A 20,731-nucleotide genomic window follows, 5' to 3' on the forward strand; every position below is an offset into this window, starting at 1 on the left:
TCTCGAACCCAGGAGAATCCGTTACGCGGCGCTGGCGTACTTGCAGGCCATGGGCTCCCGCGATACTTTTAAGTGTGGCCGACCCTGTACGACCGACGAGGATGTGCACTTTTGTGCGGGTGGCGAACGCCACACAGCACGTTATCACGTATCTTCAACGACAAAGCATTGCGAAAGCGCATCAAGCATAACGCGTATAGCCTTAGACACACATTGTTCCTCACACAACACAAGTGTCCTTCTATTCATTGTGCAAAGAAGCGGAGAAAACGCATGCAATACAACGAAATAAGAGATCCATTTACCTGCATCAGCAGCTTGTCCGTTACGGTATCGAAAGCTTGAGTCCCGTAATGTCTCCTTCACGTCATCTGCACGGTGATCGCCTCCCACTGTGATTTCGCTTCGTCAACGACTTGTATTTCACAAACAGAGTGGCACTCGTGCTATCCTCAAGCAAACGTCCCGCGAAAATGATGAACGAAAAGCTACAAAACTAGCAAGATCACGTGCAAGCACCCTCGCGAGTTTCAAATCCATTGACGGGACCGAAAATGTGGAGCGGCAAATTCTGAGCCTCGAATATGAGTTGGGAGGCGCATTATGCGTGTATGTGTATGTTTTAACTTTTCCGTTTTACTTTTTAATTGTCAAAGTGGTGCACAATCATTGTTTGTAGATGGCACATTAGCAGAGCAAACTTTTCACCTATGCGTTTTATTGCATGCCAGCAGCCGTTTCACGCAGACTCACGTTTTGAGGGTACTGTTGGCAGCTCCACGGGTGCACTCTCCTCCCGTTCTCGCACGCAACAGCTTCCGCTCTAAGGAATGCGAGAAGGAACGGGGGAGTCATTGTCGGAGAAACGACGAATGGGGGTAAAGCGCGCATTTGACGCCTCGCGGCTCCCTTTTTTTTAGAGTACCTTCTCACAGGATTGTCCCATGTTCATTCAATTATTCAATCAAATCAATCATCTTTTCTTATTCCATTCCTTCAGACAATGCACACAATTATCATAGAACTGAAGGAACCAGGGGGCAATCCTGTTTAAAGGATCCTTCGTGATTTTTGTTAAATTAGTGAGTAAAGCACTAGTTTGGAGCTAAGTAAGGCTAATAAGACAATAAACAAACAAACAATATCAGGTCAAATAAATGGAATTCAAGAGATAACAACAAACAACCAGATAAATAAAACTGCATTATGAATTAACACATGCCTCACTCGATTTATAAACAAAGAAAAATGACGAATGTAGATTTATTATACCTCGAGACAATTGCTTCCACTCACAGGCTCCTCAAAACAAAAATCACAGCCTCCCATAGTTTGTTTTCACCAAAGGTAATATCAACCTGCTACCTGCACAAATCCTCGGGCTTTGGTTCGAACTGAGGTGACTAAAATTAATTTTTGGCAAGATGAGATTAAGGTTTAAGATGCCATATGTGAGGTTTACTACACTACTAGAAATTATATCATGAACTCTAAGGATATGAATGCCATGATATGAGACATGAGAGTAAAATGGCAAATCAAACAAGATCCTAACAGTACGGTTCTGTATTATGTGAGCAGCACGAAGATGTGTTTTGTAAGTTTAGCCACAGACAAGAGCACAGTTAGATATGTGGGAATGTACAAAGGCATTATATAAATTGAGTAAGATAGACAATGGGAAAAACTTTCGGGTTCTCACAAGAACACATATACCATATGAGATCCTGCGGACAATATGTTTAATGTGCAATGTAAAACGAACAGGTCTGTCAAATATGACTCCTAAAAATTTGATTTCATGACGAAATTGAGATGAACTTCCCAGAATGGATACTAAAGGCGGCGTTACAACATTATGCTGATGAGAATTAAAAAAAAAAAGTAATTGACACTGTTTTATTTGCGTTTAACTGTAATTTATTAGTATGACACCAATGAACGAGATTACCAATGTCTCTGTTTAATTTTAACGATAGATCATCGATATCCTTACCTGTTAGTATCAAAGTAGTGTCATTTGCATATAAAGGTACTTCAGAAAATTCGATGTGCTCAGGGAGGTCGTTAATATACAGCAGGGGTGCCGAAACTCATTCGTGTACGCGGCCCGCATTGAGCCACGGAGGAACTACGCGGGCCGCATACCACGGGTTTCAATTCATCATTCAATTCAATTCATACCGGGTTTGGGGTAGCCTGTTTCTGATATAGATGACGCAACACAGGCTTACAATGACGTGAGACGTATATATTTGCGTTGCTGAATCACATGGTCAACAATCCTTTTTATTTTATGTGTGCTGATGGCACTTCTTGCTTTTAACTATTGCGTCAACATCGTGTGAAGTGTGACTGCTCAGTTGCAGTCTGAAGAACTGCGTTGAGGTGTTCGTTTGTGAGTTGCGAGTGCAACTTTGACTTATTCAGATTCATCACAGCGGAAAACACCTGCTCGCAGACCTATGTTGACACACCTGTCTTGCTACGTTTCGAGCCATGAAATATTATTATTAGACGTCTGTTTTACCGAACACGGACAGGCTTCTCCGCGACAACATACGTATCTTCGGGTACTTTCGTCCAACGTAAGAATAAAACAAAGCCGCACCAACTTCAGCGAATTTGTTCGATATCGGTACGTCGCACTGCAGGTCAATCAGTTCCATTTGTAAGTGGTCATGGGGAACGTTGTCCACAGCTGCAGAAAACGGCGACCAAAAAACTACCATTTCAGTATCCTGAAATCGAAGAATCTTTCGCTCGTGAGATCACCAAGCCTGCGATTCAACCGGTTCCTTTCTGGTGGCATTGAATCCACCAAATTTACAAATGGGCTATGTAGGAATGGGCAAAGGAAATTTTGGTAGGAATGTACTAGGAATATCAATCGAGTAAAAATAAGCCACGCAGGGGCAGGTTTAGAGAGTCGTCAGCGAGTACGACGAAAGTAACACACAGACCGAGAGGGGAACGTCGTACTTTCAACCTATAATCATACGATTAAAGGTGGATTATGATTGAAAGTTCGGCGTTCCCTGTCTGTCTGTTACTTTCGTCGTCTTCGCTGTTGCCATGTACCAACCGGCCACGTTCGTCCCTTATTTAGAGAGTCATCGGCTGTTACAGGTAAATGGCAACAGCTTTCCATGACTAACCAATGCAAGAGAAACTGCACGAGTACAGAGCCCAGACAACGCCCAGTAGAACGCCATGACCATTCATGAAGCTTGAGATGATTTTTTTTTTTGCTTGGGGGGCCTCGCGAGCCGCCCCTTCGGCACCCCTGATATACAGCAAAGAGAGAAGCAGACCTAGTATATAGATACCTGTTGTACGCCAATGTTAGAAACTCGATATGAGATATATAGCGTATCAAGTTTTAGAACAGGCGCTTTTTCATAACGGTAAAACGCGTGTAAATTTTACCACAAAACTCACGTGACTTTGAAACCGCCTCAATAGCGTGACATACAGCGGGTTGCATCGCGCCCGATGTTTCTCCATTTGACAAAACTCGTCAACCCGTGAAAAACTGTTTTTCTCTTAACTCCTCGGCTTTCGCGATTGTCCTGATTACTGAGTTCAGCTTCTTCTTTCTTTCTTTGTTTTCACATTGGGGGCACATTGGTTGTTGGGACAGCCGTGATTATTGCAAAATGAAACAAAAATACTTATTTGTCTCTCTTCCCAATATCCCATTGGTACTTGATAAACTAGAAACAATATGCGAGGCGTGTTCAAAAGACAAACGAACTTCTCAAACTGTGCGTCCTCAGGAATTCAGAGTACGCTCGCAATGCTTTGCATGGCAACCGGTGTTCCTATTCAACGGGCTGCTGTTCGTTTGAATTTCCTGTGACCGTTTGTTGTCGAGCTACAGTCAGTAGACTACGCGCACCCCGAAGCCCTTCCTTGTGTTTTTGACTGATTAGGAATGAGACAGCTTGAAAACAGGGCGTGTGCGTGAAATTCTGTTTCAAACTTGGCACGAACTTCACGCAGATGTTTCAGATGATTCGCCACGCCTACCGAGAGGACTGCATGAGCGGAACGCAGTGCCAGGAAGGCAGGACGTCGGTCACTGAAGATCCGAGGCCTGGACGACCATCCACCTCAACGGGTGACGAAACTGTGCAAATAATTAATGCCGTGATTCGCGGAAATCGCCGGTTAACGGAATGAGAGGTCGCTGATGTAGTGGGCATCAGCGTGTCGTCAAGTTTTGTCAGAAAAAAAAAAATCATATCAGATGGGTCAGTGCAAAATTCGTCCCACGGTTGTTAACCGGCGACCAAAAGGAGGCTCGTGTTGAAATCAGGCAGGAGCTGCTTGCCAGAGGGAACGGGAGACGAGACGTGTGTCCGTTGCTATGATGCCGAAAATAAGGTGCAGTCATCGGCTTTACAAAAACGTTAAATAGGCTCAATAAATCCACATATGATAACAACCAAGTAGTACTTAGTCTGGTCCTATAAGCGGGGGGGGGATGCAACTACGGCACCCGTGCCCTGAACCCTGCGCGTTTTTCCCCGCGCGGCGCGTGTGTGGAGGGTTGTCCGCGCGCTTATGGGCAGGGAGAGGGCTGCGTGCGTTTACCCTCTCTTCGTTTACCCTCTCACATTTTTCAGCCTGGGCCAACTTCTTTCGACATTTTTGCGCCTTGGCCGACTTGGTTCGCGTATTTTTTCCCACGGCCGGCGGGTGGCGCTCGGGTGGAGGCCCTTACTGGTGGGCGGCGCGTGGCCGGAGGGCTGCGTGCGCGTTTACCCTCTCACATTTTTCAACCTGGGCCGACTTCTTTCTTCATTTTTCAGCCTGAGCCGACTTGAATTGCTAATTTTTCTAGCTACAACAGGTGTGCAGTAGGCTGTTTACATGAAAAGGACAGCCATACACAAAAGTACAAGTGAAAATATATTTATTAAAGTCATTAGTGTCAGAAATTATGTTATGGCGCTGCGTGAATGGGAAAAACTTAGCCACAAATGTGAAGCAGAAGAAACAAAATACACGTAACAAAGAATATACTTATTACAGGTATGATGCAATAGCATTGAATAGGTATCACAGATCAAACACAATATTTTAATAATCGGGTGTTTACGTCGCGAGACAGCTGAGATCATGAGCGACGCCACAGCGGTCGGTCTGTGGATTGCTTTTGCCCACCTGAGGGTTCTTTAACGTGCGATGAAAGTTCATCACACGGCACCCCGTATTTAACGTCCCTCGCGGAAGACGGCGTGTCTAAGCAACTTGTACCCTGCCACCAAGTTGCTGGCGTCCTCGGCCGGGTTCGAACCCGCGATCTCCGGATCAGAAAGCGAACACGCTACCGACTGAGCCACCGAGGCCGGTAAACACAATATTTTTATTAACTGTAATCATACACACAAGTTTTCAATGAATCAGAAGTGATAACACATTTAATCAAAGAAGATATTCTTAACCATTACGATTACAATCAAAATTACAAGTTTTATTATAAAAAGTCTGAGATGTGAGATCCTGATAGATTAAGTAATTTCGAGCACAATATGGAAGCTAACTTTAATATTCCAATATGACACAAATTTAATTAAACAATTTCTATTGAAGTGAATAGCGCAGACATAAGGCAATAATTCGAATCAACACGATCAACACACAGCATTAATATAGAACCAATCATCCAACATGTAGGGAAATAATAGCTACACCATATCAAAAACGAGAAACGATCACCACATTTAATCAATATGATTATAAACAAAATTATAAGCTGTGTTATAAAAAGTCTAATATTCCTATACGTGAGAACCATCAGTGCAATAGCGGGAAGTTCTGATAGTTGTATGTAATTAACTGTGAACAGCAGAGACCCTGGAAGACTATGAGACACGAACACAAGAGGAAATAAAATCTATACCACTACAAAGAAGATATTCCTAATCAAAACAACATAGTAATCTATCATTCAGAAAATCAGAAGAAAAATCAAACTCATCAGAAAATAGACATGTTAAAAATGAACTTCACTACATAGCAAGCTCCTAGCCAACAACCAGATCTGATGATATCTGCCCTGATTTGTTGAAGACGAGTGCCAATCGACCTCTACCCGAGAAACGTCATCATGACGTTGGTAGACAGACTGAAACCGAAACAAATTGGAAGGGGAGGGCTGGGTTCCACAAAGGGCACTTGTTCGCTGCCTCCAACTGAAAGCAAAGTAGGACCGAAGGTCACGTCCCTTTCAGGGATCACGGCAATCCCCTCAAGACCGTGGCTTTCGAGCGCCACCTTGTTCGCCCCTAGCTTGGAGTGTAGTTCAACTCTACCAATTTGGTGACGCTGCCGAACACTATGACGTCATTTGTTTACAAACAGGGAGAGGTCTATAGATGTATGGAAGACCACGGAACATGAACGACAAGAACGACACGAACACAAGAGGAAATAAAATCTATATCACTACAAAGAAGATACTCCCAATCAAAACAACATAGTAATCTATCATTCAGAAAATCAGAAGAAAAATCAAACTCATCAGATAATAGACATGTTAAAAATGAACTTCACCACATAGCACGCTCCTAGCCAACAACCAGATCTATTGATATCTGCCCTGATTTCTTCAGGACGGGTGCCGATAAATGTATGGAAGACCGCGGAACACGAACGTCCAGAACCAAGAACACAAGAGGAAATAAAATCTATACCACTATAAAGAAGATATCCTTAATCAATATGATGACAATCAAATTATATTATAAAAAGTCTAATATTCCTATACGTGAGAACCATCATTGCAATAGCGTGAAAATCTGTCATAACATTTCGAGCGCAATAGGGAATCTCAATTTCATATTCCAACATTACTCAATTTCTAATTTCTTATTAAGTGAAGAGCATAGACGTAAGGAAATAACGAGAAACAACACAATCAACAGCTACAATTAATAGAGAGCCAAACCTGCGCACCATCCAACACATAGAGAAATATTTTTTTTTATTGCGTGTTAGCGCCGCGAAGCAACTGTGGCTATGAGCGGCGTACAGATGTGGACAGACGGAGAGAGGACAGCAGGAGGGAGTGTGGGACAGGGGGATTAGTATGCGTCCTGGGCCGACTTCAGGGGGAACTGTGCTGCCATTCGCCTGTAAAGTCTTCGGAAAACTCAGGGAAAACCTCAGACAGCACAGCCGGTGGTAGGATTCGAACCCACCAACTCCCAGTCTACAGCACGACCTTGGTTACCACCAACGAGCGGACGCCTTAGCCCACTCGGCCATGCCGCTGGTAGAGAAATAATAGCTAATCAATCTATCAGAAGGCGAAATATTACAATATAGCACAGACATAAAGCTGAAGAGCAGAGGAACACGCGGCGACACGTAACAACAACAGAGGAAAATATCCCCCCACACACACACACTGGATGGTGATGGGGTGGGCGATTCACCGCCGCTGAGGCGGTGCACTGCCCTTTTTCGCGTTGGGGGAGCATGAAAGGATGATGATGGGGCTTTCAAAGAGCCGTCGCCAGACCGGTGGAGCACAAGTACTCCGCCAGAAGACGAAGGCCCTGCGTCTGGTGGGCAGCGTTCGATCACGGACCGAGGATCTTCGCTAGGTTGAACGGCCGCTTGTCAATGCGTTGCATAGAGAGTTCCATTAGGGCATGCTCGTGGTGGTATTGCCCACAAGCCAGGATGACGTGGCTGAGGTCGCCGTGCACTCCACAAGTGGGGGATAATGAATGTATAATGAAAGTTGGTTGGGAGGCAGGGTGCCTGAAGAATATAAATGAATGAAAGGAAAGGGGGGGAAATAAGTGAAGAGGCCCCCGTGCCACACGAAGGTATATCAGGGGCCAAATCACTAAAAATTAAAATAATAGATAGGATAGTAACGGGAATGAGAATAGGAGGGAAAGTGAGTGTACTAGCGAGACCACATGGATCAAGCACAATAGGACCGGCGGGGAAAGAAGACCCCATCAAGCCCGACGTCCATTGATCTGCAAAGATAACCACTGTGTTGATTCAGATCTGACAAAAACTCATAAGCGGGACAAGTCCCGCTGAGGCGGCCAGGCTCCTCCAGTGGTTTTTGTTTGTTTTGCATGTGAATTAGGGAAGACGAGGTGGAGCCGAGACGAAGCCGTTTCCGGAAAAAGCAACACGCTCGCGTGCGTTACCGCGTTAACGCGTCGGGCGCAGAATCGCGTTCGGTTTCGGGTACGGCATTGGGGAGACGCGGCCCGGCGTGTTGCCGAAACGTCTTCGAGGACGCGGGTGACCCTTTCATCGAGTTTTAAGTAGATTTCGTTCGGAAAATATTCGTAACTTTTAATATCCACGACGTAAAGAATTCGCATTATGTTATAGTGTATACAGAAAATATCAATCCATTCGATTAACTTCTTTGACATCGTGAAAGAGTGCTCGTCAAAGTGAGCGAGCTAAAGCTTGCGTATTGTGAAATTACACATTCTACAACACTGTTCATAAATCGCAACACGTGTTCAAATTTTAATTAAACTCTTACTGATGTGTGGTAGTCACCACTTCTCCTCAATGTGAATCGATAAATTTTAGCATTTAATCCACAATCAAATATCTTGTATAGTATGTGTGAGTAGTTGCACAACTTTTTAATCTACATATATCTGTAGAAAAAATGCAAGAAATAGCGTGTAGTTTTAACTTTGAAAATTTAAAGAAGAAGATGATCTTTTGTGTGGAATTTGCATTTTACAACGTTATGAGCTAAAGACTTATAAAATTAAAGTATGACCTTTCCATTTGTAGTGCCCAGATGCTATGAGACTAAAATAATGTGATATTTTTTCTGTATGGCTACGGGAAATCTCGAGTATATTTTGTGAATTGGATCTACGTTTATGTGTGACCTGCGCTGATCTGGTTATTATAATTAATATAACATATCTTCCATTGTGTTTATGCATAACGCTCATCTTCATTGTATATTGGTTAAGCACTTTTGATGGTGGTTGTGTGATCCGCTTCTCCCAAAATCTGATTGCCACTTGGAAATTATTTCATATACGTTTGTGTGCCGTGTGTTACGAAGACTACGTGATTAGAAATGTTGACTTGGCCTGCACGGCATGCTCGTAAAATCTTTCGTTTGCATTGTGGCATCTGATAATAGATTCGCTTTTCGCGAAGGCTTCGTATTATCTCCCAGGCACTTAACCCGAATGCGATTGTAAAAGTCGATGACACTGTGTCGCGAACGCTTTTTGATTATCCCGCCGCAATCAGTTATCTTGCCTTATTTCCCGTTTTGCCCTGTCTTGGACGGCTCATTTTTCCTATCCAGTCATACAAACGGACAATTTTGTTGACAAAAATATTTATTTTTGTTCCGCACTCCAATAGGGTTGCTTGTCAAAGACCCCTTTTCTTCTTTTACTACGTCTGGGCTAGTGCAACTGATTGAGAAATATACATGCACAGTGGAATTTAATTCATGAAATATGGTAAGTTTTCACATTAGATTAGTGATCCTTTTTTGTAATCATAGACTGATGTATCATGTCTCTAAATTTCAATGACCGATCCTTCTGTGGCAATTCTATCCTTCGTGTGTTGAACTTGTACAGAGTGTAGTCGAGTAAAACCTATTTGGTGGTCAGGTCTCATTCCATATGAGAATTCTTACACAAATTGTGGAATATTCGTTTCCTTAGCGATCACTGTTCTCAGTCTAGCCATGCTAAATGCAAGGTGTTTTTCATTGTGATGCGTAGAATTCATTATAATGATGACAAAGATTACATTTATTGTTTCAGTTATACACTTGTTTATTTCGATAAATTACAGTTCTATTTCAAACTCTGAAGTTTTCGTTTGTTGTCTTCATTGATGAATTCCGAAGACATTAAATAGTTTATTCTGATTATTGGGCGCTTCAATCCAGCGTTGATTAAAGCAGGCGCTATGTTGTCGCCGTGTTCGTATTACTTCAACAACTTGCACTTTGTCGCGATGAACTTGCACAGTCTCTTATTGATGTTTCCTTTCTTTGTATGAAGACACTTGAATGGCGTACAAGAGAGTATTAGATGAAAATCGTCCGGTGGTTCACCACAATTGATATGCTTATTGAGTTTCAACAGATGATAATACATCAGACCTTGCACGACAATATTGAACTTCTGCTCATTCGACATCACTGACTGGTAGAATAAAACAATTGCGTTGCCGTGGTAGTGGAACATATCATGTGATAAGATTTTATGTACTTCCTATCTCAGATATGTGTAATTTCAACAAATCTGTAATGAATCGTGCGATATAGACCGCTTGTATATGATAATTTGATCCGACTGATTTCTTGATGAATGCAATGCCCATTGCAATGATTACAATTACATCTGGGTTAGTGTATTTCAATTCTTCGTTGGCAAACCTCAAAAACTCCGCCATCAATCCCAGTGGCCCTTCCGACGTTGATGTGCAGACATTTTTATAAGTATTGTAGATTCGGCATATAAATTATTGCACCTTCAGTTCTGTAATTTGTACCATATCTCCGAATACGACCATGTCTAGGACGTATTGAAATGCAGCGATAATGAAATCGTTTCGCGGCTCCTCCTTTTCGATGCAGTGTTTTATCACATCTTCCCATGACTTATGATATCGAGTACAAAATCTGTCCAACTTTTCACTGTAGAGCAATTGTCACTTCTGTTTTCAAGTGCACGCCTACACTTAATTAAAAGCATATCTATGTTTATTTTATTGATTAAAATTTTATTATCTGGTTTAGAATGCTATAATATCCACCTGTCGTGAGAATTATTGTTTAGATTTTGTTTCAAGTATGGACTCGACTGATATTCTATGAGTTGTGAACTTACTGCCTGAAATAATTAATGTCTTGTATTTGTTTCAATTGTTCACTCGATTGACATAAGTAAAAATAATCTCTGAGTTGGGAATGCCTCATAACTCTGATTTGCATTTCACATTTGATATTTCTATGTGGTTCATTAGAAATTTCTGTTGCAAGATATTACAAAAATTGATGTAATTAAATTTGTTTCTCGTTTTTTGATTGAGTATCGTTGCTACCAATTAATAATTTGGACTTTTTCAATAACAATATCGCATCTCTACAAACTTAGTGGACTTGACAACCACTTTGACGAAAGATTTCCGTCTCAAGGAAAGGATGCGAAAAGATAGTGATCCCCGCGAGTGATATCGACATCTATTTGCGCTGCACAATAAAATATATCGCCTTTGAACTCTCTTATCTGACCTCTAGAGCGCCCCGTTTGCTGGACGAAGTAATATAGCCCCTAACCCTTTGAGTGATAAAGCATGCGCGGTCAAGCATAGATAGAGACATAAAGTCTCCCGGCTTTGAGGAAAAGAGTGAAAACAATGCATATTTTCTACGTCTTGGATACCTCCATCAAGGTTCGTAGTGTTTGTTAGAATGAAAATTGTATATTGGTCGATTTTATGATGGTTCAATGATATATTATTTTCCTCTGTTGTTGTTTACGTGTCGCCGCGTGTTCCTCTGTTCTTCTGCGTTATGTCTGTGCTATATTGTAATATTTCGCCTTTTGATAGATTGATTAGCTATTATTTGGATGGTGCGCAGGTTTGGCTCTCTATTAATTGTAGCTGTTGATTGTGTTACTTCTCGTTATTTCCTTATGTCTATGCTGTTCACTTAATAAGAAATTAAAAGTTGAGTAATGTTGGAATATGAAATTGAGATAACCTATGACAGATATTCACGCTATTGCAATGATGGTTGTCACGTATAGGAATATTAGATGTTTGATAATACAACTTGTAATTTGATTGTCATCATATTGATTAAGAATATCTTCTTTGTAGTGGTATATATTTTATTTCCTCTTGTGTTGTTGTCGTTCGTGTTCCGCGGTCTTCCATACATTTATCCGCACCCTTCTTGAACAAATCAGGGCAGATATCATTAGATCTGGTTGTTGGCTAGGAGCGTGCTATGTGGTGAAGTTCATTTTTAACATGTCTATTTTCTGATGTGTTTGATTTTTTCTTCTGAATTTCTGAATGATAATTACTATGTTGTTTTGATTAGGAATATCTTCTGTGTAGTGGTATAGATTTTATTTCCTCTTGTGTTCGTGTCGTTCTTGTCGTTCGTGTTCTTTGGTCTTTCATACATCTATTGGCACCCGTCTTCAACAAATCAGCGCGGATATCATCAGATCTGGTTGTTGGCTAGGAGCGTGCTATGTGGTGAAGTTCATTTTTAAGATGACTATTTTCTGATGTGTTTGATTTTTTCTTCTGATTTTCTGAATGATAATTACTATGTTGTTTTGATTAGGAATATCTTCTGTGTAGTGGTATATATTTTATTTCCTCTTGTGTTCGTGTCCTTCTTGTCGTTCGTGCTCCGTGGTCTTCCATACATCTATTGGCACCCGTCTTGAACAAATCAGGGCAGATATCATCAGATCTGGTTGTTGGCTAGGAGCGTGCTATGTGGTGAAGTTCATTTTTAACATGTGTATTTTCTGATGAGTTTGATTTTTCTTCTGATTTTCAGAATGGTAGATTACTATGTTGTTTTGATTAGGAATATCTTCTTTGTAGTGGTATAGATTTTATTTCCTCTTGTGTTCGTGTCCCATAGTCTTCCAGGGTCTCTGCTGTTCACAGTTAATTACATACAACTATCAGAACGTCCCGCTATTGCACTGATGGTTCTCACGTATAGGGATGTTAGACTTTTTATAACAGAGCTTATAATTTTGTTTAGAATCATATTGATTAAGAATATCTTCTTTGATTAAATGTGGTGATCGTTTCTCGTTTTTGATATGGTGTAGCTATTCTTTGCCTACATGTTGGATGATTGGTTTTATATTAATGTTATGTGTTGATCGTGTTTATTCGAATTATTGCCTTATGTCTGCGCTATTCACTTCAATAGAAATTGATTAATTAAATCTGTGTCATAATGGAATATTATCCTTAGCTTCCATATTGTGCTCGAAATTACTTACATCTATCAGGTTCTCACATCTCAGACTTTTTATAATAAAACTTGTAATTTTGATTGTAATCGTATTGATTAAGAATATCTTCTTTGATTAAATGTGTTATCACTTCTGATTCATTGAAAACTTGTGTGTATGATTACAGTTAATAAAAAAATATTGTGTTTGATCTGTGATACCTATTCAATGCTATTGCATCATACCTGTAATAAGTATATTCTTTGTTACGTGTATTGTGTTTCTTCTGCTTCAGATTTGTGGCTAAGTTTTTCCCATTCACGCAGAGCCATAACATAATTTCTGACACTAATGACTTTAATAAATATGTTTTCACTTGTTGGAGTTGGACGGACTAAAAATAATGCGTGCTTTTGTACATTTCTACTTTTGTGTATGGCTATCCTTTGCATGTAAACAGCCTACTGCACACCTGCTGTAGCTGGAAAAATTAGAGATTCAAGTCGGCTCAGGCTGAAAAATGACGAAAGAAGTCGGCCCAGGTTGAAAAATGTGACAGGGTAAACGCGCACGCAGCCCTCCGGCCACGCGCCGCCCGCCGGTAAGAGCCTCCATCCGAGCACCGCCCGCCGGTCGTGGGAAAAAATACGCGAACCAAGTCGGTCAAGGCGTAAAAATGTCGAAAGAAGTTGGCCCAGGCTGAAAAATGTGAGTGGGTAAACGCGCACGCAGCCCTCCCCCCGCCGATAAGCGCGCGGACAACCCTCCACACACGCGCCGCGCGGGGAAAAATACGCGCAGGGCTCAGGGCACGGGTGCCGTAGTTTCGCCCCCCCCCGCTTATAGGACCAGACTAAGTACTACTGAACCACTATCAGTTACATGTCTATTGGTTTTGTTATCAACGTTTTTATAATCCTACATATCTCTTACCGGGTCGCATCAGCAGATCAGAGCTCTTCTCAAGAACTCAATCTCTTTTCCCCGGTGAGCAATAGAACGTTGGCTTATACACACTTCCTCCCCCGTCCTGGCTATCCCACACATGCCATTAACATTGACACGTGTTAATGCACTCGCGGAAGAACCCAGATGAGAAGTCTGCCGAAAACGATAATGCACACCAGCACACGTTGCAGTGGATAGCCAGGTGAACACTGACAGCATTTTGCTCTGATGCTCATGTTCTCTGAGTCTTGTAGTGAGACACCTGCCAGTGTGCCCGATATATTTCCTTCGGCAGGACAGAGGGATACAGTAAACCACATTCTACTTAGAAGGGTGAACTGTAATTTGAGTTTCACTTCTCAGGTAGACCAAGAAGACACCCTTTAACACACGCAATGAGAGCCAAGCAGACTCGCAAGACGACATGAGCGGGAGGGGGGATTTATTGGCAGAAAAAAGAAAGACAAATGGGAAATGTCAAGACGAGATGGTCGGGCACACGGCAGACCTGGACCGGTCACTATGAGAACTGAAAGACAACTGCATCTGATGATAGCAAGATATTTTAAATAAAAGTGTGTAGACTATTTGCACATTGTGCATGTTGTACATATTTTGCATTGCGCAATTATGTCCATATTTTGCAGGTTTTAAGCAGAACACGGCAAAACCTTAACATATGTCATCCTGTCGCACATTTTTAGTTTTTTAGATATGAACAGTTTGCATCTCAATGGTTTTAGATATAAAAAATTGAGTACACCTTCATTGGATAACTGGAAGGGAGTTGCCTCAGGGCAGAAGCCGCCGATATTTCGAACAGAGACTGTTCTTCTTCTGGGCACCGTCCTCATCATTAGCATGGTATTTAAGGGGTTAGGTGTGACGTGTTTAAAGGTTCATGCGAATTGTGGGTCAACAGCCCGGAGGGAAGAAAGGGTCCCTACGGGCTTCTACGACCGGAGTGAATGGCCGCTTTGCTAGAGTGTGGAGGGGATTATGTGGACGTAGTGATCTAGGCTCCAGACCGGTTACAGAAAAATGGGAGGTTCACGGACACGTGGACGAAACGGGACAACAGGCAAGAATTTGCAAGCATAGCGAAAGATAAGGAGGTCAGTGGTTACGTGGGGAAAATTACAGAACGAGCAAAGGTTTTTTTTCTTTTTTTTAAATATTAGTAATACAAAGTTGTGGCATGCAATAAAGAAAGCAGAAAGCAGTGGCCATGCAGAACATAACAGATGATAATGGAGATAGAAGGGAAAAGCATATTTTATTTGTGAAGTGTTTCTAGGGTGCCTTGTGATTTGTTGATACCGGACGGGTGAAGAGCGTTGAACTTGTATATGAGATAAGACTCACTATCACGTCTGTCAATGGTGGACCTAAATCCGGTTTCTAGAATATATAGTTTAATGTTGTCAAAATTGTGACCAGGAACGTTAAAGTGTTCGGCGACTGCTTTGGGGAGTTTGTTGGACGTGTCGGTTCTGTGTCCGGTAAGGCGGTTGTTCATCTGTTGGCCGGTTCCACCGATGTATTGCATAGAGCAGTCACCGCATTCAATGCAGTATATGACATTGGAGCTTGTGTATGTGAATGCGTGGTTAACGGGGTGGGTGTAATTGCTCGCAGTGCTTTTTATGGAGTTAGCGTGTTGAACGTGCTTGCATGTTTTGCAGCGCGGGAGGTTGCAGGGTCGTGTTCCCGTGTACAGGGTGCTCGTTTTGCTGATTTTGGCATTGACCAAGGAGTCTGCTAGGTTTTTTTTGCGCGTCGGTATGTCACCTGTATGGGATGGGTGAATATATTGCTAAGTCGGTCACTGCTTTGGAGGAGGGGCTCGTGCTTCTGTAGAATGGCTTTGATGTTTGGAAGTGCGTTGGAATATCTTGTGATTTGAATATTTGGCACGCGTCAGGATTTTTTCGGTTTTCCAGAACCTCGTTTCGATCGAGTGTGAGTGCCTTGCGACGGAATTCGGTTAGGAGAGAGTCTGGATAGTCCCTTTGGGCAAGTGTACAGCAGAGTTCGTCAAGCTTCTCAGCGTAATCTGTGTCGTTTGAACAAATTCTGCGTAGTCTTACACTCTGCCCATTAGGAATTCCAACGTTACAGTGACGCTGGTGGTCACGCTTGAAGTCAAGGTATTGTTGTTTGTCATTTGGCTTTTTGTACAGGGTTGTGGTGAGGTTGCCATTGTCTAGTGATATTGTGGTGTCGAGGAAGTTAATTAAGTGAGTTGACTGTTGTGATGTGAACTTTATGTTGCTATGCGCGGTGTTCACTAGATCTACGAACTTTTGAAATTCATATTCCTCGTGTTCCCATCTTATCAGTATATCATCGATGTATCAAAGGTACACAGTGGGTTTTAATGAGACGGCGCTGAGAACTTTGTTTTCTAAGAACCCCATGAAAATATTTGCGTATGTGGGTGCAACAGGTGTGCCCATACTTGTACCGTGTACTTGTAGGTAGTATTCGCCATTGAACCCGAAGTAGTTCAGTTTAAGGAGCAAGTCCATTAGAGCGAGTATGGTTTCCGTGTCTTTTCTGATGTTTGTTGTAGAAAGAGTATTGCAGGGGGCTGTGATTTCGTCGTTGTGTGGGATGTTAGTATACAGTGATGTCACATCCAGCGTGGCTAGTATTGTGTCCCTACCAAATGTACGACTGTTGTTTATATCTCTGATTATTCTGACGAGGTGGGGTGTGTCTTGTACATACGATGGCAGTGTTGTCGGAATATGGTTTAAATAGTGGTCCAGGAATTTCGAGAGTCTTTCTGTTGGTGTGTTGTTATTAGGTACAATTGGCCTGCCGGGGATGTCAGCCGTATATAGCTCGTTGGCGTGTACCTTGTGGATTTTGGGCAGTAAATAGAAACGACCTGCACCGGTGTTTGATCGGGTGAGATATCTGAGGTCTTCTAATGTGATAAGCTTTCGTTCGTGGAGGTCCTGTATGGTATGGGTTATTAGCGCCGTGTACTCCTTTGTTGGGTCATGGTCCAGTTTGAGGTAGTGTTGCGTATTGTTGAGTTGCCTATGAGCTTCACAAATATATTTATCTGTGGGCCAGATGATGATACTCCCACCCTTATCTGCGGCCTTGATAATGATATCATCTCTGTTAGCTAGCGCTTTGATGATGTTACGCTGTGTTTTAGTGAGGTTGTGACCACGCAAGCTTTGGTAAATACCGCGAAGGATGTCGTTGCTTACTTGTTTAATGTACAGGTCTAATGCGGGTTCTCGGCCGTGATTTGGTGTCCAGGTTGATGGTAGCCGGAGGTCGTTGTTGTTTTCTTGTGTTGTATCAGCGAATAATCCTTTAAGGCGTAGCCATCTCGCGAAGTCTGATATGTCTTTGTGAATTTCGTATTCGATGTAGGGCAGAATGTTAACCCCCTACAGAGGACTTGTAGTTCGTCGCTGGTTAGAGAGCGTGATATATCTATTACGGTGCTGGCGTCAGCGTTTTCTCGGGGTGGCTCAGCGATATTGCGGAGAGTTGTGGTTGTGGTGCTGGAAATGATTTGTTCGGCTGCTGCGTGTGTTGTGTTAGTGGGTCCGGTATCCGTGTCGTTGTTGGAATTAGGTTTTCCGAGTTTTGGGTGTTCCTTGTTAGCTAGCTCGCGGTTGAGTTGTTGAATGTGTAGTTCGAGAGTGTTTGCCTCCGCGTCGGTGAGACTGATATTGTTTATATGAGCCTGGATCGTAGCGAGTTGCGCGTGGCGCTGTTTCTTTAATATTTCTAGAAGCGTACGGGCTGTGTTGCTAAGGGCTGATGCCCACTCTAGCTCTAGTTCAGGTGTCAGTTTCCTAATGCAGGAACTGTTTTAGGGGTGAGGCCTTTAGGTACTGTGTTGTGAGCCAGGTGGTGGGTGTAGATCCGTAGATGATGTAGGTATCGGCTATGTTTCTCTATGAGTTTTCGCGTTCATAGAAAGTGCGTTGACTGCATGGTAGGCTGGTGATTAGATAGTCAACGGTGTTTTCCGCGTGATGTGCGCGTGCGTCGTGTCTGTGGGGTCGGTGGCTGTGGAGACTCGCTGTGTTCCTCGATGTCATCTGTCTGTGTTTGCGTGCTTGTGGTCTTCCGTGTCACAGTTTGCGTGAACTTTGTGTGTGTGCGGGTTGTGTTTGGAGTGTTGTCGTTTGCCGCGTGTGTATGCGTGGGTTCTGGAATTTTCCCCACGTAACCAATGACCTCCTTATCTTTCGCTATGCTTGCAAATTCTTGCCTGTTGTCCCGTTTCGTCCACGTGTCCGTGAACCTCCCATTTTTCTGTACCCCGTCTGGAGCCTAGATCCTGGGTCACTACGAGGATCGGTCGCTGCGAGGAGGGAGCCTAAATCACTACGTCCACATAATCCCCTCCACACTCTAACAAAGCGGCCATTCACTCCGGCCGTAGAAGCCCGTACGGACCCTTTCTTCTCTAGGGGCTGTTGACCCACAATTCGCATGAACCTTTAAACACGTCACACCTAACCCTTTAAATACCATGCCAATGATGAGGACGGTGCCCAGAAGAAGAACAGTCTCTGTTCGAAATATCGGCGGCTTCTGTCCTGAGGCAACTCCCTTCCTACATCTCTACCGGTTCGCTGGATTTCTACCCATCTTCATTGGATAACTGTTGTTTGAACACCAGGCACTAACAACCACATCGAGGTCAACGTTGCAAAAACTAACAATGCTTGGTTTACCTGTAAAACAAACTTTACACTCTTCCGCTACATTTGAAGTGCTGAAATACCTCGGGTTAGTTGTGTCCGTGATCTTGGAGGCTGCTCCGAAGCCATACTGACGTCCCATGATCATGTCGCCGCAGTATGTCGTTCTGCTCTTCGGACACTGGGCTACTTAACTGACACGTGTCAAGTTTTTGGAACTCCCTCGGTTTTTGTTAAACTCTAGAAGACGCTCGTTTTACCACAACTAGAATATGCATCTGTTGCATGGAACGCTTTATGCCTTAGTGTGAAAAATCGCCTCGAAGCTGTTCAGAAACGTGCGCTTCACTTTGTTCCCAACTTTAACTCCGGGGTATCCCTGTCTTTGATTCGTTCGACTACCCGACTCTCTGAAACCACTTTCGACTCCTCCCCCTAACATCGCGGTGTCAAATTGCTGATTCCACGTTCATTTACATGTGTGCATTGTCAGCTCCCCATTCTTGCTAGGCCGCATAAATTTCCGCTAGTCTTGTGGTCCCCTCGCAATACCCCGTCATTTTATGTACAGAAAACTATACCATATGATCCACTCACACGCTGCCAAATTTCGGAAAATACATGTTCGTCCTTATATCCTATTTTTTCCTCATACGCCGAATTTAAAAGTGATATGCATATTATTTACCTTAACTTTTGGTGCCTTCATCTGCTTCTTTGCTCTAGCTGCCTTCACTATTACTATTTAGTAACCTTTGCTTCTCACCATTCCACTGTCTCATGTTTTGTTTCAAATATTGCGCCTCTTCCCCAATTGCCGTTTCCCTCTATTATGTTCCTCATATGTACATCCTTTGTATGCATGCTCATTCTTTCCCACCTTCATCCGTTTGAATATTGCATTTTTGCATTTGCATTTCACATATAACGTCGTTTTTTTCTATCTTTGTCAGGTGCGGCCACCAAGTCCGTGTATTGAAGATAACCGAAACAACCCTATTGCGGATGGGAACCTGGAGTGTGTGGCAGATACAGAGATAAAATGGAGGCCGAAAGGAATAAGCAAATTGGTGAAACTTGGTGAAGTCGGAGGAAATTACAGAATAGTCAGTAGAATGTTCATGTTGAAAGATTACACCTTCGAGCTAGAGGTTACTGCCGGGGACCAGGCTGGAAAGCCGCATCTGGAGTGTGCGCTACGCCTGTGCCCCGGTCGCAATGACGATAACCTGGAATGGCCATTCAGTACGCCGTACACGATAACCCTCTGCCACCCTCATGACGAAGACTATAGCATCCCGGTAACTGCTATATTCGGCACCCATATCCGCGCTTCCTATGTGAGACCACGGGGTGGCAGTAATCCTGGTGTTGCGTTCTTCCTCATACCGCTTGAAGGATTTCAAGGGCACCACTATATAATCGACGATGCCATTTGCTTGTCATTGAAGTTGCACGCTTCAGTTCAATAATACACTATAAGACGATGCATGAAAAAGTGAAATATGATATGCTGAGTACGACACTTTTATTGTAACCTCTTGCAGTGTTGCAGAACGCACGTGTGGTCTGCGCTACACCAGTGTTGTAGACATATAGAAACAAATAAACAGAACACATTTGGGTAATCCACAATGACGGTACATGGACAACCGATGTAAAGGCAGGCAGTAGGGTTCGGAATCCCGAGTCGTTTTACATTCCCGTGATTTCGGAATTTCGAAATGTGGATCCCGGAATTCCGGGACGGGATCGGGATTTTTTTTTTCGAAACTATACCCAGGATGCCGTATATGACCGTATCCACTTGCACAACCATGCTATCACAAATTTTGATAGAGTTCGCGTCTTCTATCATCCCCACGGAACATTCGAAAGGAAAAAAGCGCAAAAAAAAAAAAAACTGCTCAATGGGGCAACCCTGCGTATTACATTGAGTATTCGCACCGTGCCGCGACAAACGAAAGCATATGTCTGTCTTCCTTCCCTTTATCAATTTTCTTGAAAGTACCGGCCTGATGGACTCCCTCTAAGACCCCGTCAGCGCCGTCAGCATCATCCTCATCACCACCCTCTCGTTTCCCCCAATAGCAATGGGGTAGCATT

General features: G+C 43.0%; 1 protein-coding gene across 3 annotated transcripts in view; it reads left to right on the plus strand.

The window, feature by feature from the left end:
- LOC135378933 (caspase-7-like) overlaps positions 1-20,260 on the plus strand; it is a 201,420-nt gene extending 181,160 nt beyond the window's left edge. For 2 of the 3 annotated variants that reach the window (XM_064612116.1, XM_064612117.1), the window contains one exon: positions 19,579-20,260. In XM_064612116.1, the coding sequence (XP_064468186.1) occupies positions 19,579-20,097 (519 nt within the window). In that variant the 3' untranslated portion in view covers positions 20,098-20,260. Of the gene's footprint in view, positions 1-4,005; positions 4,124-19,578 lie in introns of all 3 variants that reach the window. The other variant, XM_064612118.1, reaches the window with a different exon arrangement.
- Positions 20,261-20,731: the final 471 nt, after the last annotated feature.

The sequence above is a fragment of the Ornithodoros turicata genome, chromosome 1, assembly GCF_037126465.1.
Source record: "Ornithodoros turicata isolate Travis chromosome 1, ASM3712646v1, whole genome shotgun sequence".
NCBI lineage: Eukaryota > Metazoa > Arthropoda > Arachnida > Ixodida > Argasidae > Ornithodoros > Ornithodoros turicata.